General features: G+C 69.4%; 1 protein-coding gene across 1 annotated transcript in view; it reads left to right on the top strand.

Annotated features, from left to right (window-relative positions):
- The window catches only part of KIF1A (kinesin family member 1A), a 92531-nt gene that overhangs the window by 67649 nt on the left and 4327 nt on the right, over positions 1-20555 (top strand). Inside the window, 17 exon segments of the mRNA XM_058299749.2 lie at positions 741-859; positions 1669-1724; positions 3307-3415; positions 4094-4160; positions 4246-4330; positions 6748-6853; positions 9683-9709; positions 14487-14510; positions 15675-15789; positions 16647-16780; positions 17747-17805; positions 18138-18286; positions 18583-18783; positions 19107-19127; positions 19129-19185; positions 19395-19519; positions 20255-20404. Of these exon segments, the coding sequence (XP_058155732.1) occupies positions 741-859; positions 1669-1724; positions 3307-3415; positions 4094-4160; positions 4246-4330; positions 6748-6853; positions 9683-9709; positions 14487-14510; positions 15675-15789; positions 16647-16780; positions 17747-17805; positions 18138-18286; positions 18583-18783; positions 19107-19127; positions 19129-19185; positions 19395-19519; positions 20255-20404 (1604 nt within the window).

Genomic DNA, 20555 nt, shown 5'->3' on the forward strand with positions numbered 1-20555 from the left:
GAGGGGCTGCCCGTGCCTGTGATCCCGGGCGGGAGGCAAGGGGCTGCGCATGCTTGTGACTCCAGGCGGGAAGCGAGGGGCTGCCCGTGCCCGTCGGTCCCGGGAGGGAGGTGAGGGGCTGCCCGTGCCTGTCGGTCCCGGGAGGAAGGCGAGGGGCTGCGCGTGACCGTCGGTCCCGGGAGGGAGGCGAGGGGCTGCGCGTGCCCGTCGGTCCCGGGCGGGAGGCGAGGGGCTGCGCGTGACCGTCGGTCCCGGGAGGGAGGCGAGGGGCTGCGCGTGCCTGTCGGTCCCGGGCGGGAGGCGAGGGGCTGCCCGTGCCCGTTGGTCCCGGGAGAGAGGCGAGGGGCTGCCTGTGCCCGTGATCCCGGGCGGGAGGCGAGGGGCTGCGCGTGCCCGTCGGTCCTGGGAGGGAGGTGAGGGGCTGCCCGTGCCTGTCGGTCCCGGGAGGAAGGCGGGCTGCGCGTGACCGTTGGTCCCGGGAGGGAGGCGAGGGGCTGCGCGTGCCCGTCAGTCCTGGGAGGGAGGCGAGGGGCTGCGCGTGCCCGTCAGTCCTGGGAGGGAGGCGAGGGGCTGCGCGTGCCCGTCGGTCCCGGGCGGGAGGCGAGGGGCTGCCCGTGCCCGTGATCCTGGGCGGGAGGCGAGGGGCTGCCCGTGCCCGTGATCCTGGGCGGAGGCGAGGGGCTGCGCGTGCCCATCGGTCCTGGGAGGGAGGCGAGGAGCTGCCCGTGATCCGCCCCCAGATCGCAGTGGAGGTGACCAAGTCCTTCGTCGAGTACATCAAGAGCCAGCCCATTGTCTTTGAGGTCTTCGGCCACTACCAGCAGCACCCGTTCCCGCCCCTCTGCAAGGATGTTCTCAGGTTGGGGACCTGGGGGGGCATGGGGGGGCCTGGGGGCAGCCCAGGGCCTCACGGATCCCAACGCCCACCGCCCTCGGCGGGAGATGCTGTGGCATGTGGCCCGGTGGGCGCCACCGAGAGAAGTCAGAGCACCGGGCTTACACCCAGCCGCCCCCCAGCCCTGGGGAGGGGGCTTCTTAAAGGGCACTGCCGTCGGGGCCCCGGCTCGGGCAGGGAGTGGGAGCGCCGGGCTGGGGTGGGGAGGCCCCTGGGTGCTGGGCTGTGCCCGAGCCCTCTCCGTCCCGAGCCAGGCCCTGGGGCACCGGCCCTGCTGTGGCGGAGGCCTGAGCTCCAGGGAGCTCTTGGAGCATGTGGGGCTGGGCCCTGGACCCTTCCCCTGGTGGGTGGGGGTCTCTGCCCAGGCCAGGCCGCCCCCTTCCAGCGCCCCTGCACCACCCGCATGCAGGAAGAGCCGCAGCTGGGCCTCGGGACTGTGGGGTCCTTCGCGTCACGTCGGCGCCCGCTCCCGGCAGGCCCCAGGCCCAAGAGGGACCTCGAGGGGTCGGGCAGAGGAGACAGGGCAGCGCTCATCTGGGGGCACTGGGCCCGGGAGCTCGGCCCCGAGAGTGCCGGCAGGCGCTGCCCCGCAGCCCTGGTGGCCCCTGGGGACCCCTCCTCTCCCACCGCAGAGGGTGGAGGCCCCGCCATGGGGCTCCCCCCCCAAGGGCCTGGGGGTCCTCTGTGGCCCCGGCCCCACAGGCTCGGCCCCCGGCCCGCGTTTCCGCAGGGCCCGCGCAGCTTGCCTCACAGCGGTGCTTCCTTCTCCGCAGCCCCCTGAGGCCATCGCGCCGCCACTTCCCGCGGGTCATGCCGCTGTCCAAGCCAGGTGGGTGCTGCAGACTGTCCCTTTGCGCCTCAAGCCGCGCGGCGGGTGGTGGGTGGTGGGCGTCTGCCCCAGGCGTGAGGTGGCCGGGGTGCCTGGACAGAGGACGGGCGCGGCAGCAGGGACTGGTGGGGCAGGCGAAAGACCCCAGGTGCTGCGGGGCCGTATAGCGGCGCCTTGGAGGGTGGGTGGGCCTGGGTGAAGGACAGCCTGGCCCCTCGTTCTTGGGACCGGGGACCACGGCTACAGGAGGGAGCGCGCGGGGGCTGTGTGGGAGCTGCAGACGCCCCTTGGCCGCTGAGCCGCGGAGGAGCCCTCCAGGTCAGCAGGGCTTGGACTAAAAGCCGCCCAAGCCCAGGGCCCTGGCCGGGGGAGCACCGCGGTGGTTCTGGGCGGGCAGCGGTGGCCAGGCACCTTCGCCGGGGTCCCCACCCGTGGAGGCGGCGGCCCTCGGCCCCCTCGCCTCTGCCCTCCTCGGTGCTCCCTCGAGCAGGGGCTCACTGCAGGCTGTTAGTCAGCCAAAGGGGTGCTGATGCAAAACACCGGAATTGGTTTTTATAAAGGGTATTTATTTGGGGTAGGAGCTTACAGTTACTAGGCCATTAGCATAAGTTACTTCCCTCACCAACGTCTATTTTCCCGTGTTGGAGCAAGATGGCTGCCAACAGCTACAAGGGTTTAGGCTTCCTGGGTTCCTCTTTTCCAGGTCTTGCTTCTCTTGGGTTCAGGGTTCCTTTCTTGCCAGGGCTTGTTTCTTTCCAGGCTCAGGGTTCCTCTTCTCAGCACTCCAGCTTAAGGCTTCAACATCAAACTCCAACATCAAAACTCCAACATTAAAAGCCCCCAAGTCTGTTCTTTGCCATATGCCTTTTTCTGTCTCACCCACCAAGGGGCAGGGACCCGATCAAAGCCCCTGATCATAACTTAATCACACCCAGGTGCAGACCAGTTTACAAACCTAATCCAGTATCTAGTTTTGGAATTCAGAACCATGTCAAACTTCCACCCAGGCTGAGGCTGCTGTGTGTGGACAGCACCCGGCCCCCCAGCTGGCGACCCACAGATGGGTCCAAACCTCACATCTGGGGCTCGTGGTCTGCAAAGCGGGTACCCCAGTCTTGCTTGGCGCACCCTGAACCTGCAAGGGGACTTTCTGACCCACAGTTAGAGCTCAGGCCTTGAGACGAGGGCTCTCTCAGGTGGGGTCTGGAGGACAGGGGTGGTCAAGAGGCTGGCGGGAGCCCGTGGGGGCTGCGGAGGCCACGGCGGCCGGCGCGAAGGGCAGGGCGCCGGCAGGGGGGCACGTGGTGCAGCATCAGGGCCGTGGCCGGCAGAGCTGCTCCGGGAGGGTCCCTGAGCTGCCTGTGGTCGTCCCTGCCCCCCAGGCCTCTTGGAGGGGCTGCGCCCAGGCGTGCGCACCTTGCACCTGGGCCAGGAGGGAGCCCTGAGAGCGCCTGCTTGTCTCCCTGTCTGACCACCCAGGACTGGCTTCCTGGGGTATGGGGAGCAGGGAGCAGGGAGGGAGCTGCACCCCTTCTCTCTGTGGCCTACCCCCGAGCACCCTCGCCTCCCCTGTGCCCCCCAGTGCCCGCCACCAAGCTCAGCACGCTGACGCGGCCCAGCCCCGGGCCCTGCCGCTGCAAGTACGAGCTGCTCGTCTACTTCGAGATCTGTGAGCTGGAGGCCAATGGCGAGTGAGTGCACCCGGTCTCAGGGGTCCCTGGGGGGGGGGCAGGGGGACTGGGATGGTGGGGGAGGGCCAAGGGGACTGGGCTGGGGGTGGGGGAGAGGGCCAGGGGGACTGGGCTGGGGGGGGGCAGGGGGACTGGGCTGGTGGGGGAGGGCCACGGGGACTGGGCTGCCCTGGGGTCACCCGCACCCATGGTCATTCTTTCGGGCGTTTTTCCATCTGGGTCTGGGGGCTGACAAAACCGTGACCTTGCGGAGCTGGCACGGGGGCCCTGGGGGCTGGGAGGCTGGAGCCTGCGGCTGAAGCGTGGAAAGCATGCGCCCGGGGCTGGGAGGGGCGGGCCCCGTGGCAGCCTCGCGTTGGCAGGAATTGGGTCTTGCCCGGGAGGGGGAGTGCCAGGGCTGAGTGGAGGGCAGGGGGCGAGTGTCGGGGTCCCTCTGACTGGGGCGTCATTGGGGTGGAGGGCGCGGGAGGGGGCGGGGGCTGCTGCCCGGCCCTGCCCGGCCCCCGCTGGACCCCCCCCCCTGCAGTGAGGCCGGCCCTCTGGGGCTGGGGGCTGGGCGGGCCGAGGCCTGTGCCCCCGACCCCGGGCACCGGCGGGCTCCCTGCCTCTCGCCCTCGCCCAGTGCAGGGGCAGCCAGGGGTGGGCGGCGGCCTGCTCCTCACACGCTCTCTCCGACAGCTACATCCCGGCCGTGGTGGACCACCGGGGCGGCATGCCCTGCATGGGGACCTTCCTACTGCACCAGGTGCTGAGCCCCTGCCCGCCCGTCCTCGCGCCCCGCCCCTTGGCCTCGGGCCTGACTGACCGTGTCCCCTCCTGGCGCCTGGCAGGGCATCCAGAGACGGATAACCGTGACGCTGCTGCACGAGACGGGCAGCCACATCCGCTGGAAGGAAGTGCGGGAGCTGGTCGTGGGTGAGCGGGGGGCTGGGGCGGGGTCTCGGGGATCAGGGCGGGGCCAGGCTGGTGGGAGGAGCCTGAACCCGAGCCAGAGGCCCGTGTTCTGCTGCAGCTGTGTGCCCTCGGCTAAGCCGCTTAACCTCTCTGTTTCTCAGTCCTTCACCTGAAGATGGGAGCCTTGGATGTGGCGATAACCCCGAATCGTAATTTAGTTAGCAGGGACCTGGGGCTTTTTCTCCCACCGGGTCAGGCTTTGAACTCTTTGTTCCACCAGAGACGTTTCCTTTGCTGAGCTCGGCTGCTGGACTTCCGTGGACACGTACAGTTGTCCACCGAAGTGGGTAGTCAGTGGGAGGCCAGGGACCCCGACCCGCCCCGAGTTGGCGGTGCCCCTCGGGAGCAGGTCCTTGGCGTTCAGGTGCCGGCGCACCTTGGCGGGTGCATGGCAGGGAGTGGCCGTGAGACCCTCCGCCAAGCGCAGGGAGGCGGCGGAGCTGGGGACAGCCGCTCCTACTTCCTGTTTTTGCGAGAGTCGAAACAGTGTCATGCAGCGTGTGGTGTGCGCGTGTCAGCCACGGTCTAGGACGTCTCTAACACGGGTGACCCCTTTAAAGAGCAGCCCTGCGCGGACGCGCAGCGGGCCAGGGACCAGGACGCGGGGCAAGAGGCGCTGTGCCCGCACGGGCCTCCAGGGAGCCAGCCCCGCGCCGTCCCGCGCGCCCCGGGGCCCACGCAGGGGTCTCGCTCTCGCCGCCTCGGGGCTGGGGAAGGGCCCGGGGTCCCCGGCTCCCACGGTCCTTCCCACCGCACCGGGCCGTCTCCCTCCTGGGCGTGCGGATGAGAGCGAGGGCCTCGGTGTCCTGCGTGTGCTGCTTAGACCGTCTCCAGAGGCGCTGGCGGCACCCACAGCCCCTGCGGGTAACTGGGGCCGTCCGTCCGTGCTTGGTAAATCCAAACGGGCCGGGTGGGTGCAGTCCGCGCGCAGCTGCATCTGTCTCTCTGGCTCCTCAGCTCCCCTGTGAGGCCCAGGTGACGAGCCCATGGGTACTTGGGGCCCTGTGAACGCAGTAGTGGGGTGGGAGCTGCGGGTGGGCGGGCTCTGCAGTCTGAGGAGGGTGAGGCGAGGAAGCAGCCCGCAGGCCCTGGACCACCTGCGCCCCCCTCGGCCCCGCTGCCGTCCGCGTCAGGCTGTGCTGGGAGCTGCTGCGAAGCCCCCGCCCCGAGGCGGAGGGTGGCCCCTCGGCAGCCCCCTTCTGTGTGGGAGCCCCTCCCAGCAGCCCCCGTCTCCAGGCCCCTTGCCCATTTGCAGCCACGGGCACGCCCTGGAGCCTGGCCCAGGCTGGAGGGCGGGACGTGGGGGCCAGGCCCGCGGCGGGGAGGCCGCAGAGTCACGGCTGGGATCAGGAAGGTTCTGGCCGCCGGCCGGGGCAGGCTGCAGGGTCAGGAGAGCAAGACTCTCGCCCTGGACTTCATTTCCTGTTCTGCGCGTGGGAGGAGGGAGCTCTGCACTCTCCCGTCAAAGGCAAGCGCGCTGGCTCTGCATGAGCGTGGCCTGTGCAGCCCCTGCCAGGGTTTCTGTCACTGACAGCTGCCGCCCCATGCGTCCGAGGGTCTCGAGAGACTCTTCTGTGCACGTTCTTGCAAGAGTTTTATGGCAGGGAGTTGTATCTGCTTTTATAACTATTAGCAGATGAGGGAATGCTTTCTTCTCATCTTGCTAAGATTCTTTTTCCCAACAGTTGGAGAACAGGTGCTCCCTAGGCAGGTGCACCCCGGTAGGTGCTCCCTAAGTAGGTGCTCCCTAGGCGAATGCTTCCTAGACAAGTACTCCGTAGCTGGGGTGCTCCCTACGTGGGGTGCTCCTAAGGGGCTCCTTAGGCAGGGGCTCCCTAGGTGGGGTGCTCCCTAGGCATAGTGCTCCCTAGGCGGGTGCTCCCCAGGCGGGTGCTCCTTAGGCAGAGTGCTCCCTAGGCGGGTGCTCCCTAGGTGGGTGCTCCCCATGCGGGTGCTCCCTAGGCAGAGTGCTCCCTAGGTGGGTGCTCCCCAGGCGGGTGCTCCCTAGGCGGGTGCTTCCTAGGCAGGGTGCTCCCCAGGCGGGTGCTCCCCAGGCGGGTGCTCCCTAGGCTGAGCCCTCCCTGGGCAGGTGCTCCCCAGGCAGGTGCTTCCTAGGCTGAGTGCTCCCCAGGTAAATGCTCCCCAGGTAGGTGCTCCCAGCAGGTGCTAGGCTTTCTCAGGAGACAGGGAATAGCCTGTGGCCGAAAAGCTCACAGCTTAGACCTCGGAAGGGAGGACGGAGAGCAGGTGCTGCTGACCACACGCGGGGCCCACGTCCTCCGGCGGGGCCGCCTCCTGCAGACACACCTGCCGTGAAGGCATTTGCGAGTCCCCCGCAGAGCAGGGGGACGTGACCGAGCCCCTTGCCCTCCCCACAGGTCGGATCCGAAACACTCCAGAGGCCGACGAGTCCCTGATCGACCCCAATATCCTGTCCCTCAACATCCTCTCGTCTGGCTACATCCCACCCACCCAGGACGACCGGTGAGTGCCCTGCGTGGGAGTGGGTTCTGGGCCCACTCCCTGGAGACTCGCGCCCTCCCGCCCAGGCGCGTTCCCGGCCCCGTGCCCTCGCTGCCCCTAGCCGCGAGGCTCAGCCGCACACCGCGCCCTGCGCCCAGGGCTTCTCAGCACCCCTTTCTAACACCTGAACGCGCAGGTGCAATGAGGGGCGGGGCTCTGGGGCCTGCAGCCTCCTCAGCTCATCCCCTAGCAGCCATCCACGCTTACTCCACACTCACCATCCACACACCTGTTCACAAGCCACCCACACACACCTGTCCACACACTTGCGCATCCACATACACACTCACCTGTCTACACCTTCCCACCCACACCCTCGCTCCCCACACACTCAGCCATCCACACACGATCTACCCACACAGTCGCCCATTCACTCTCCGTTAATACCCATCCACACACTCACCCGTCCCCATACATGCCCATCTACACTCTTGCTCATCCGTGCAGTTGCCCACTCACACGCTCGCCCGTCCACACGCTCGCCCGCCCTGCACGCATATGCCCGTCAGCCCCCCTGTCTTCCGCGGGGTCGGGTGGGAGTGGCCGGATCGATCATCTTGTGTCCTGTCCTCAGAGTGTGGGGGCTTGGTGGGTGCACGTGGTGGTGGACACACACGCAGGTTTGTTATCCCAAGGACCGGTCAGCCACGGGGGTCCTAGGCCTCTGGCAGCTGGGGCCATAGGGCCAGGGCCAGAGGCAGTTCTGAGGGGCGCTGGGCGCTCCAGGACTCCGTCCACCTGCCTCCCGGGTTGGCATCGTGGTCACCGCTTAGCGCATGTTCCTTGTTACTGGCCTTTTCCTCCCTGGTTCCCAGGGGTGGCCACGATCCCTGCAGCCGTCGGCCACGGCCTGTGCATCCCACTTGGCTGACCCATGATCCCTGCAGCCGTGGGCCACGGCCTGGGTGGTCCCACCTGGCCTGGCCCTGGGCAGTGGACAGGGCGTTCGAGCCTGGAGAACGCCTTCTGCAGCCCCTGGCAAGGCAGCCCCTGCCCGGGCTCCGGTTGCTCCGAACAGGGTTTGCCAGGGTTGGTGGGATGTGTGAGGGGGTGGCTTGTGGACCGTGGCTCCCACCCTGCCCGGGCGTCCAGCTGCAGGGCCGGCTTCCCGGGTGGCAGGTCCCGCTGAGCTTGCTGGGTCTGAGGAGCCGGCTTTCCAGAGCTTGGGGGACATGAGGGGGTGCTCAGCCTTGCCCAGCCGCTTCCCGGGCCCTACCTGGCTCACGATGCAGAAGCGCTGCCCCTGGGGGCTGCGTCTCTCCGCCGGCTGCCTGGTGGCAGGGTGTGTAGGAAAAGCATCCTTGAGGGCTCAGCGTGCTTGGAGAGGGGGCTCTCCCAGAAGGAAAAGCGTCCTGGCGTCTCCTGCCGCTCCGGCTCCTGTGCCCACACAGAGCTTGGCCTCCTACAGGTCCTGGGCACCACTCTGGCCTTTGAGCCTTGGGGGCACCGTCCACAGGCAGCTCTGGGGTGGGTGCCGGGCAGGGCGCAGGGGCCCAGGGTGGGGGTGCAGGCAGTGCCCGGCCGGGGCAGGAGCGGTGGCTCTGGTCCCAGCCCCACCTCGGGACCTTCCCCAAGGAGCGTTGCCCGTGTCTGCGGTGGGCGGGGAGCCTGGGTGCAGAATGCCGGGCGAGTGCTGGGCCAGCAGGGGCGGCGCCGGCAGCGGAGAGCTCTCGGGTGGGGAGCGGAACAGGGAGTGGGTGCTGGGGCCACGTGAGGGGCCTAGGGGCACCTCCGCCCCCTTCTCCACCAGAAAGCGGGCCCGGGACAGTCCGGGAACCCACCCGCCCCGGGCGGGAATGGCGGCCACTGCCCAGGGAGGGCCTGGCCCCAGGACGTGTGTCTGCGGAGCAATGCCTGGAGCCTGGAGCCACCCAGTGCTCCTCTGACCTCTGACCCTCGGCCCTACAGCTCACAGCTTCCTGGGGCAGAGAGGGCAGTTGTGGGGCCAGAAAGAAGGGGTGTTCCTTGGGCCTCCCCCGTCCCCGTGTCCTGCCCTGAAGCCCACGTGGCTCCTGGCTTCGCTTCCCAGGCCAGTGCGGCTGCTGTGGACCCCTGGGGGTGTCTCAGGCCACAGGGTGCCTGGGGGGCGAGCGAGGGGGCGGCTGGGTGCCCAGGCCTCAGGCTGGCACGTATTGGCCAAACAGATTCGCCCCGTTTCCTGAGGGCCCCGAAACCCTGGCCTTGACCCCGTACCTGTTGCTGAAGCGGCTTCCTTCCCGGCCTCGGGGGCTGGGAGGACTCAGGCCGGCCCACCGGCTAGCTCTGGGGTGCTTCCAGCCCTTCCTGGGGTCGAGGCTCCAGGCCCAGGGACAGAGGAGGGCGCGTCCGTGGACGGGCCGTAGACCTTGCCCCTGGCTGCGCCGGCCCCCGCTTGGCCCCATCCCCGCCCACGCAGGTGCTGTCCCAGCCAGCCGCTGGCCTGAGATCCCTCCCCTGGGCCCACGAGGCCCCCGCTGGCCTCCCTGGTAGTAGCTGGGCCCCGTCCTCTGAGCCTGTGACTGCCCTGGCTGCTTGGGGGCGCGTGGGGGCGCCACCCGCTCCTCGCATGGCCGCCGAGGTGCAGGAGGCCCCAGCCGGCTCCATCTCAGGGGCCTCGGGCTGCCCCCGCTTTGCCTCGCCTTCCCCTCCTCACTCAGAGGTGCCCGCTTTGCAGCCTCCCCCAGCTTGGAGCCGGCCTGTGGCTGAGGGCGGGGGCCAGGCTTCCCCCCCCCCCCCCGCCACCCTCCCGCTGCGCTGCCCGCCGCCCCGCCCGGCCCTGCGCCACTAACTGTGATCGTTTGTGTTTTGCAGGCAGTTTCTTGATTCGGACATGCCTAGGTATCATTTGTCTCCCTGATTTTATTTCAGCCTCTTCTCTCCTCCCCCCTCTTCCCCGCGCCCCAACCTTGCCCCCACGACCCCGAGATCCGTTCTACTTTCCAGCCTTTTGGATTCCTCATCTCCTTGCTCACCTTTTCTCCTGTGTTCCTCCCATCTTCTGTTTCTCCTCCCTGGAATATTTCTTTTGTTTTTCCCTTTTATTGCTCCCCCACCCTGTCCTCGTGGCTGAGCCCCTCCCGCCCCCCGGGTTTGCTGCTTTGGTAGTTTTCTGTCCTCCTGTAGACACTGGCTGGCCCCCCGCTCACCCCGCCCCGAGCCTTGCCCACCGTGCTGACCCGCCCCTGCGCGTGGCGCGGTGTCCCCTGCATGCTGGCCTGCGCCAGGGCCGCCCCTGCCTGCTCTGGCCCGTGAGGACCACCCACTCTGCAAGGTGAAAGAGAAAAGGGGAGGGGGCCGAGCGCGTGGAGCAGGGAGCCCGGAGCGCGGTGCAGGGAGGGCGGTCGGGCCACCGGCCTGGGGACCCGGCGCTCGCCACACCCAGACCCGCGCGCCCTGGCCAGGCCCGGGGAGGGGCAGGGCTGCACGGCGGAGAGCTGGCTCGGGCCGGCCGGGGCTGTCCGTGAGAACCCGGGTCTGCTCTGCGGGAGGGTCAAGGCCACGACCTCCCGGGCCCCTGGAGGATTTCGGACAGAGCCTGTGGATGGGGGTTTTGGGTCAGCTTTTCCCGAACAATCAGCTGTATCCTCAAACCGAGCACCAGAAAGCCCTTACGCTGCGCCCAGGAGGTGCCATCCCCCTGGGACCCTGTGTCAGGGCAGGGGACCTTGTCGAGTTGGGCTCGTGGAGGGGGATCTGCAGCGGAGCGTGGCTACAAGGTGGGCGCTCAGCCCTGTGGGGCCAGAGCCAGCCCTCCTCTCCAGGCAGTCAGGGAGGGCTTCCTGGTAGAGGTGGCGTGCTGTGTGGACCTGTGGCGCAGAGCCACTCCAGGAGCCCATCTGTGCAGCTCCGTGCCCAGGAGGGGGCCCTAATTCAGGCACACGGAAACTTCCAGGCCCCACCACCGGACATGGGGAGCGAGCGCCGGCCTGCCTGCGGCTGAGTCGAGTGCGTCTGCTCTCAGCTCGGGGGAGCTCGGCGCGCTGGGGGGGCTCGGGCAGCCCCCAGGAGGGGTCCCGTAGAGCTGGCAAAGCGCGCGCTTGGCCAGGGCATAGCTGAAGGCAGCCCCAGCCCAGAGGTGGCACGCCAGGGGCCTGAGCTAGGGCACCCGCGGGGCGGGGGTGCGACACCCCCGTGCGCAGCCCCGAGTCCCCAGGCTCTAGTTCTGAGGGGCAAGGACCCGCGCAGGGGCCCGGGTGGGGGTGGGGCACGGGCCTGGAGGCCGAGAGGGGCTGGGCCCCGAGTGCACGAGGGCAGGGGCCGGGCAGGGCTGTCGACCCCCGGCTCGGGTCCTGGGGGGAGCCTGGCAAGGCTCTGACCAAGTGCCAGCGCGGCCCAAGGCCCCGTGCGCATGCGTGGAGCAGGGAGCGGCCGAGCAGGCAGGTTTAGGACCCAGGACAGCCAGGGGGACCCAGGACCGCCAGGCGGGCCCAGCCTGCGCACCCCGCCCTCCTCCCAGACTCCTCACTCCCTTGTTCCTTCATTCATTCGCTCCTTCATTCATTCACTCTTCATTCATTTTCTCCTTCACTCCTTCACTCCCTCACTCCCCTCATTCACTCCTTCTCTTGTTAACTTATTCACTCTATTCTCTCATTCCTTCACTCCCTCACTCCTTTGTTCACTTTTTCATTCATTCACTACTTCATTCATTCACTTCTTCACTCCTTCCCTCCCAAACTCCCTCTTTCACTCATTCACTTCATTTATTCACAATCTCAGTCCTTCGCTCCCTCACTTCCTCAATCCATTCACTCTTTCATTCAGTCCATTCACTTGCTCCTTCGTTCACTCACTGTTCACTCATTTTCTCCTTCACTCATTCACTCCTTCAATTATTCACTCCTTACTTGTTAACTTACTTCTCTACTCCCTCATTCCTTTACTGCCTCACTCCTTCGTTCACTTTTTCATTCATTCACTCCTTCATTCATTCACTTCGTCACTCCTTCCCTCCCAAACTACTTCACTCCTTCACTCCTTCATTCGTTCACACCCTCAGTCCTCCACTCCCTCACTCCCTCATGCCCTCCTTCATTCGCTCACTCCCTCAATCGTCTGTTCCCGTGGCTGAGACAGGCCGCCCTGCCCCGGGGCTTCCAGTGGTGCGGACGCAGGAGGGCGAGTGAGGGGAGCAGGGAGGGCAGTGCCGAGTGAGGGGCTAGCTGGCCTGGCCGAGCTGCGGGCATGGGAGGAGCCCGGAACGGGCCTGGGCGGCTCCCGCGCAGGCAGGCCAGGCGCTGGGGACGCGGCCCTGGCTGAGCACAGCTCAGGCCCCCGGCAGATGGGGTGCGGGGGTCCTGCGGGGGCTCGGGAGCTGCCCAGACCCTGACCCCACCTCCTGACACCCCCAGCCCCCCGCCCACGGCCCCCGTGCCGGCGCGTGCGTTGTCCCCTGTGGCTCGCGCGGTGCAAATGCCCGCGGCTGGCTTTGGTCACGGGGGTGTGTGGGGCGCGTGCCCTCCCAGCCCGCCCAGCCCGGCCTGCATGCGCCCCGCATTGAGGTGCTGAGAGCTCCCTGGTTCTGAGCCCCTGCCCCGGCCGGCGGCCGCTCTCGTCCCTCCTTCTTGGGACCGTGGACCCTCTGGAGAGGAGAGGCCGCCGTGGTGTGATCCGGGGCTCAGGCTCAGAACCGCCCCTGCAGCGCCCTCCCCAGAGCGTCCAGGCAGCTCCTGAAGCACCACTGTCTACACCGCCCCTCCGAGCCGGGGCTCCTGGCTAGGCCTGGGGCACAGGTTGGCGGCTGCAGTTCCTCAGCGGCGCCATCCGCCACCCCGGCCCTCTCAGCGGGTCCCGACGGCCGTGACGCTGTAGGGGAGAGATGGGCGTCAGAGTCAGGGAGCGGTTCCCCGACCCTGCCCTGCAAGGGCACCCACGATGGAGCTGCCTGGAGCACCCTAGCCGGTACCGTGTGCTGCGGCCCGAGAAGCAGGGTGCTCCGTGCAAGGCCAAGGCGGGTGAGGAACCCAGGCTCCTGGCAGGCGCTAGTGGGGACAGCGAGCCGGGCCAAGCCCCAGCTGCCCACTGCCCTCCTCACAAGGAAGGGCGAGCCCCGCAGCTGCTGTTCCCAAACGTGTGGCCGCCCCATGCTCCCCGCCCCGGCCCACGAGGGCCACGAGCCAAGGTGCCTACCTGAGCAAGAAACCGGGTGAATATTGTAGCATGGACGGGTGTTCTCTGTTGAAAAAGCATTTTTGAGGTGCCGGATAAGGAGGAAGGACCCCCCGACTGAGCCCCTGCGTGCTGCGTCCTGGCGCTGAACGCAGGTGGCGGGGGGTCTGTCTCAGGAGTGTGCTCCGGGAAGCCCACAGCCCGGCCCGAGGGGCAGCCTGGGCGTGCGAGAGGCCGTCTCCTGGCCCAGGACCCCTCCCGCCGCCCCAGCGTGGGGGCCGGAGCATGGGCCACATGATCGGGGGGTCCTCGGCTTGCCACCTGCTCTCCCCCCAGCATGACCTCTCCAGGGCCTCCTGCTGGGAGCAGCCCCTTCTTTAACATGTGGTCCAGGGGGCGCGGCAGACTGGGGGGCCGGAGGGCAGAGGAGCCGGCACTGGGCAGTAGTGCTTAGGTGGGCGTGGTGTGGCCCCCGTGGTCGGGGTCCAGGCCGCCGTGGGGGCTGGGCAGGTCCTGCCCCCTCGGGGCCAGCACCAAGGGTCCGCAGGATGCTGGGTAAGCTGCGCCGGCGAGGCCCGGAACGGCACCCCACCCGGGCTGCTCTGCTCACAGGCTCGCTCTCCCGCTTATGGGGGCCCAGGACTCTGCATTTCCAGCCAGCCTCTGGGCAGCGCTGGTGCTGCCAGCCGGCGGCCCACTTGGAGGCCTGTGTGCCGAAAGCACCTGGGCCGCATGGTTCTCCTTGGACTCGCACCTGAGGGGGGAGGAGAGAGGGTCTCGGCCGGGCTGTGGGGAGCTCGGCCCCGGGCCCGAGGGAGGCCCCAGGCTCTCACGGGGCGGGGGGCTTGGTGTGGCCGTCCGGGTGCCCTGTGCGCCCCCCTTGGCCTCTCTGGGCCTCGGCTTCCCTTCCCACTATGGGGCCGAGGCACCGGTCAGTGGTCCTCCATGCATCTTGTCCCCCGTGGCGGCAGCCTTTTGGGTGGGGGGACCCACGTGGGTGGGCTGCCCCCTCCGCCCCTGCACCACCCCAGGCAGACCCGCCGTCACCTGCTCCGAGTCTCGCCAGCAGCCTTTGTAAGACCGTCCTCTGCAGGGGCCCACGGGGGCTGCCGAGGTCCCCCCCCCGCCCTGGATCCCGGGGGCCCGGTATGCGGGGCCACGGCTGGTCACGAGGCGCGGCCCACCTGGGCGGCTCAGCCCCGGCACCCCTGGTGGTCTGGCCGGCCATCGTGGCACGGGGGGCCTGCAGATGCGGGGCTGCAGGGGGTGTCTGTGGGTGCTGGCGCTGCCGGCCTGGGGCCCCCTACCCGGCAAGAGCTGGGCCGGCTGCGCCTCGGGCTCCGTGGGACGGTTGAGCGGCAGACCCCGCGACTGCCCCCCGCCGGGGCCCGTGCCCGCGCGCCCGTCTCCCCCGCGGCTGGCCTGTCCCCGGGCTCCGTGCGAACGCGCTTGTTCTGACGTGTGAATTTCTTCTGTGTGTCCGTGTGTCCTGGGCTGCCTCCTCTAGCGTTTCATTCGGAAGTGACACTAGGTACAACCTCACTTTTCTCTTCCGCACTTGCTTGGTCTGTCTCTTGGCTTTTTAAATTTCCTTTCTCCTCCCGCCCTCCCTGCCCTCCCCACCCCTCCTCTGAACGCCCGCCGTCCCCTCATCCGTCCTCCGTGACGTGTGTCTTCCGTGACGTGTGTCCCGCTGTGGCCCGTGGCCCCCGCCTGGTTCCGTGTCCTGCTCAGTGGAGCCCACGGGGCGGCGACAGCGCTGTGTCTGCCCGACGTGGCCACGGCCCCCCGGCTGCCGGCCCCCCCGCCCCATGGGGGGAACCCCCTCCTGGCGGTGCCTGGCCGGGCGGGGGCCGTGGCGGCTGCTCCGCTCTGTGTTTGCGTGTCTGAACCGTGTCTTTGTGAGGATGCTTCGAAGGAAATGGGGCGCGGCTCGAGGGTGGGGTCCGCTGGAGGGGGGGTCCGGGCGGGGCCGAGCAGCGCCTGCCTGGAACGGCGGCCGCGAGGGCGGGCCGGGGCTGCCCCGGGAGGCTGGGGCCACTGGCTTCCCTTCGCTCCACTTTCCAGGTCTGAGCCAGGGGCCCCCTGGAGCCAGCGGGGATCGGCCTCAGGGCAGCGGGAATGAGCGGTCCTGGGCCTGCGGCCACCCGCCCTGGTTTCCCCCTCGAAGCATCCTCCGGGGTCCTTCCTGACGGGGGGTCGTGGAGGGAGACCACGGGCCACGGGAGGGCCGGGTACACCGGGCCAGGCTCCCCCCGGACCCAGGAGCCACGCCACCTGCTCAGACCGAGGCTGGGGTGGGGCGGGCCCGCTCCTCCCCTCCCCCCGCCCTCCCCCCGCTCTCCGTTCCCCCCCATCCTCCTCTCCCCACCTTCCTTTTCCTCCCTCGCTCGTCTTTGCAGCCCCCCCTTTCCCCCCAGCTCTCACTCCCCCTGCCCTTCTCATCCTCTCTCTCCCTCCCCCTGCTCTTATTCCAGCCTCAGGGTGAGAGTGGCAGGTGGCCGGCCCTGGGGTGGGGGCACCGTGGAGACCCTCCTCAGGCCTTCTGCCTGGCCGGGCACTGCGCCCTGGCTTCCGGAACCCGGCCCCAGTGGCCCTCCCCGTGGGCCGCCCCGACTGTCTGTCTGTCTGCCCGCATGCGCCCGTCCAGAGTGGCCGCGCCGGTCGTCTCCTACCTCGTCTCTGCTCCTTGCAGGACCTTCTTCCAGTTCGAGGCCGCCTGGGACAGCTCCATGCACAACTCCCTCCTGCTAAACCGCGTCACCCCCTACCGCGAGAAGATCTACATGACCCTGTCCGCCTACATCGAGGCAAGGAGCTGTGCCCGGGGCCCCGCGCAGCCACTGGTCCCCCGGAGCCGCGGTGCTTAGCAAACGAGGACTTCTCCAGTCCTTGGGGCGCATTCGTGTGCTTTCAGGAGCGGTGCTCAGAGCCGAGCCGCTCCACGACCTGGACCGTGTGGATTTTGTCCTTGGGGTTGCAGGATGGCTGCAGCCCCACCAGACATTGCATCTGGGCACCAGGGAGCACAAATGGGGAACGAGCCTCCCTCCCTTCCCCCCACCCCAGGGTCTGTAGCCTGTATGCCATGGCCAGACTTGGGCTGTGCCCCCACTTCATGGCATAGGAGGCTGGGGGTGTGGACAGTTCTGGTGGGCACAGTGGTGAGGGACAGGGAGGTGTGGGGTCAGCGGTCAGCAAGCCAGTGTGGATGAGCGCCGCCTCTCCCCAGAGCCCCAGCCGTCGCCTGTCAAATGGGGCAGTGTGTGGCCGTGCCATGGAGTGGCGGTGGGGCGGGCTGAGGGAACAGTGACCAGGGCCCCGACGAGCACCCAGTGCACGCCAGCACCCGTGCGGTATGGCGACCGGGAAACCTCAAAGAAAGGACTGCCTGGCGGTCAGCGCACCGGCCGCTGTCGTCTTCTACCGCGTTGTGGGCTGCGGCGGGTGTGCCCAGGCAGGGCCCAGCTCGGTCTCCCTCCGCTCTGTGTGCCCGCGTGTCGCCCAGGCTCACGGCACAGCAGCCGCGGCCAAGAACAGAGGCCGGGCCCTGGGGTGCCCCTGGGTCCCCTGCTCGCTGGCGCTGGGGTGGGCTGGGGCCGGGCAGGAGGTTGGCAGGCAGGGCCGGGTCGCGGGGCGCGGGGCCGAGCTCCGCCTCCGCCCGCAGATGGAGAGCTGCACGCAGCCGGCCGTCATCTCCAAGGACATCTGCATGGTCTTCCACTCCCGCGATGCCAAGCTGCCCGCCTCCCGCTCCTTCCGCAACTTGTTCGGCAGCGGGAGCCTGCGGGCCTCGGAGAGGTGAGCCCCGAGCAGCCCCGCACCCCACACCCCGAGGTCCGGCCGCGCCCGCCCGGGCAGCGGCTCAGGCTCAGTCCAGCACGGACACCCGTGGCCCTGCCTCTGACACCGCTTGCGCTCCCGGCGGGAAGCGGAGCCACGGGGAGATGAGGGGCCCTGGCCTGCCGGCAGGGTGGGCTCAGAAGGGCCCCCTCATGCTTGGTCCTGGAGCAGCTTGGGGCCCTGCCTTCCCGGGGGGCCACAGGAACCAGGCCACGGGGACTGCCCACCCCACTGAGAGGGAGAAGCCAGATAGAAGGGGGAGAAGCTGTGGGGAGGGAGAGCCTGGGACAGTCCCCCCAGGATGGGCAGCACCAGGCCAGCCTTCCTCCTTGTGCCCTGAGCCCTTTCCTGCCCCCTTCGGGGCGGGGGGGGGGGGATGAACCAGGTACTAAGGGACGCTCTTTCCCGAAGTGGGGACCCCACAGGTGCCCCCCCACACCTGGTCAGGCGGACTCCAGGGTCCACCCCCATGCCAGGTCGTCCTGGAGTCACCTGTCCACTCGCCCGGGGAGGGGCCCGTGGCCAGCAGGCCCGGGTGGGGGCCGGCGGGGGCTGGCAGGGGCCCTCGGTGGGACCAGGGGTCCTGAGAAAGGAGGCCCGGCCCTGCAGGAGTCAGCGCTTCTGGACTCCCCCTGCGGGGGGCTGCCGAGCCAGACCCTGGGGACTTGGGGATGGCTCGCCCACCCCCAGCCAGGGCAGTGCCGAGGGCCGTGGTGAGGGGTGCCGGCCGCAGCCCCTCGGCCTCTGAACGGGGGCCACCCACCGCCTCCTCCCCCTGGGGCTGGAAGGGAGCTCCGCAGGGAGGAGGTGGTGTGCAGGGCTGCGGCCCGCAGGCCCCGCGCGTCTGCGTTTGGGGAGGCAGTGCCCAGTGGCCCGTGGGGCCCCTTCCTCTGCGTGACGCGCGCCCTGCCTCTGCCCCTGCAGCAACCGCGTGACGGGCGTGTACGAGCTCAGCCTGTGCCACGTGGCCGACGCGGGCAGCCCAGGGTAGGCGCGCTGCCTGCCTGCTCTGCTGGGAGAGGCGGGGGCTGCTGGGGGGCTCGGGTCACTCCCGCTGGCTTGGTAGGCCTGCTGAGAGCCGCAGGTCGGGGGTCATGGGAGGCCCCAGGCCCCGGGGACCCCACCTGAGGCTTGAGGCCCGGCTGCTCCAAGGAGCACAAGGTGGAGTCGGGGTCTCCCCAGTGGGTCAGTGATCTGGGAGCCCCCACGGGCTGCTGGGGGCCTTGTGGGGGGTGGTAAGTTCCAGTCCTGAGGCCGACACCCCTTGGGTAGGGATGTGGCCGGATGGGCGCCTGACGCCACGGGTGCCCCATTTCAGGGATGCAGCGGCGGCGCCGGCGGGTGCTGGACACGTCCGTGGCCTACGTCCGTGGCGAGGAGAACCTGGCGGGCTGGAGGCCACGGAGTGACAGCCTCATCCTGGACCACCAGTGGGAACTGGAGAAGCTGAGCCTCCTGCAGGAGGTGAGACCCGCCGCGGGCCCCCCGGGGCCTGGCGTGCGGTGCCCGGGTCCAGCCCTCGCCGTGGGCGCGCGCCATGGCCTTGAGGCCGTGAGGGAAGGAGGGCCCGGAGTGGGCCACGAGGCAGGGCTGGACCGGCCTGGGGAGGGGCTGCCCCGTAATGGCCCTGGACCTGGGCCTCTTGCTCCCTGGTCCACCCGCAGAAGGCCGCGAGATCTTGGGAGAGGGAGCTGCTCCCAGGACCCCCGGGGCGGGAGCTCCCCGCCGCCGCCTGGGGTAAGCGGGGCGCTCGCCGGCAGGTGGAGAAGACCAGGCATTACCTGCTCCTGCGTGAGAAGCTGGAGACCACGCAGCGGCCTGTGCCCGAGGTGCTGTCCCCGGCCTCCAGCGAGGACTCCGATTCCCGCAGCTCGTCGGGCGCCTCGTCCCCACTCTCGGCCGAGGGCCGCCCGTCACCCCTGGAGGCTCCCAGCGAGAGGCAGCGGGAGCTGGCTGTCAAGGTGGGGCAGCAGGGCCGGGGTGGGCGCCCCCTCGCAGCTCCTGCGGTTGCCCCCAACCAAGCTAGCCCCCGGGGGTCAGAGCCCAGGAGGGGGGAGGGTCATCGTGCCTCCGCCCCTGCCTTGGAGTTCGGGGCTTGGACAGCGGCCCCCCGAGGTGGGGGCTGTGGACAGAGCTCGTGCCCCCCCCTTCCGGGGCTAGCCCAGGCCGCTGCCCGGCCGGCCCCTGGCCTGCATCCCGCACGGCAGGCGGGGGCGGCTCCAGCTGGGGGCAGGGGCTGGAGGAGCCCTCGGGGGCTCCCCCTGAGCACGCCGTCCCCCCGCAGTGCTTGCGCCTCCTCACGCACAACCTTCAACAGAGAGTACACGCACAGCCACGTCTGCGGCAGCGCCAGCGAGAGCAAGGTGGGCAGGGCGGCTGCTCGGGAGGGCGCGGCGGGAGGCTTCTGTGGGCCCTGGAGCCACGGCATGCAGAGCGCGGGCCAGAGGTCGCGGGCGTGTGTGCGTGGCGCCTGGGGGCCTGGCAGGGGTGGCTGCGTCTTGACATGAGCTCCAGAGGACGCCGACAGGGGCGCTGAGGGCTGTGGGCGGCGGCCGTCTCTCCTCTCTTCCAGCTCTCGGAGATGTCTGTCACCCTGCTGCGGGACCCGTCCATGTCCCCCCTCGGGGCGGCCACGCTCACCCCCTCCTCCACCTGCCCCTCCCTGGTCGAGGGGCGCTATAACGCTGCTGACCTGAGGTGAGCGCGGCGCGCCTGCTTGGCAAAGAAGTTTCCGGCACCGGGCTGAGCAAGGACGAGGGCCGCGGCTTGGGGGACAGAGCGCAGGGCACGGATGGCCGTGGCCGGGGGGTCGTGACGGCCACCACCCAGGGTGGGGTTGGAGTGGGCGGGCCTGCCCTGCCCCCACGTGGCCCGCATGGCCTCTTGCGCTCAGAGGCGTTTTCCGCTGAGTATTCCTACCAACCGCACTGGGCAATGAAAACAGGCACGGAAAGAGGCCGGCCCTGGCCCGGGCGGCTCCTGAACCCTCAGGAGGAAGGGCAATGCCCACCACGGAGGCGGGTACACACTGCAGGGGGCGGGCTGACCCCTAGGGAGGCGGCCACGTTTACTCATGTCTCAAATTGCTTCAGTTGCCAAATTTTCCTTAAAAGCATCTAAGGAAGGAGAAGGAGGGAGGGAGGAAGGGGGAGGAGGGAAGAGGGCTGGCCCCTGCCCAGACCACAGGTCCAGTGGCCACAGGTCCGGGTGCCAGTGGCCTCAGCTGCCACCCATGCCCCTGGAGTCCACCACCTTAGGTTGCCTTCATTTGAATTTGAAGATGGAGAGGTGACCCCTCCCCACACTCCTGGGACAAGCAGGGAGGCCCCAGGAGGCTCCAGGAGGGGTGCATGTGGCGAGGGCCCCGGAGCGCAGGGCGGGCCCTGCACGAAGCCTCTGGCCGGAACGCGGGCCTTCCCTCTGCCTCCCCAGGACCCCCCAGCCCTGCTCGCGGCCCGCCAGCCCAGAGCCCGAGCGCGCGCCCGAGGATGCGCGGAAGCCCCCCTCCCCCGCCCGCGCCCCCGAGGCCGACAAGGAGCCGCAGCGCCTGCTGGTGCCCGACATCCAGGAGGTCCGGGTCAGGTGCGTGGGGGCCGCGGCCGGTGGCGCGTCCTCGGCCTCTCGAGGTCCCCGTTTCCCCAGCCGCGCGCAGCGCCGTCCCGCACGCTCTTCCTCCGAGGCGGGCGCGGGCGGGGCGCGGGCCGGGGGCGGCAGGCTCGGGGCGGGGCGCCCA

The sequence above is a fragment of the Dasypus novemcinctus genome, chromosome 7, assembly GCF_030445035.2.
Source record: "Dasypus novemcinctus isolate mDasNov1 chromosome 7, mDasNov1.1.hap2, whole genome shotgun sequence".
Classification (NCBI taxonomy): Eukaryota; Metazoa; Chordata; class Mammalia; order Cingulata; family Dasypodidae; genus Dasypus; species Dasypus novemcinctus.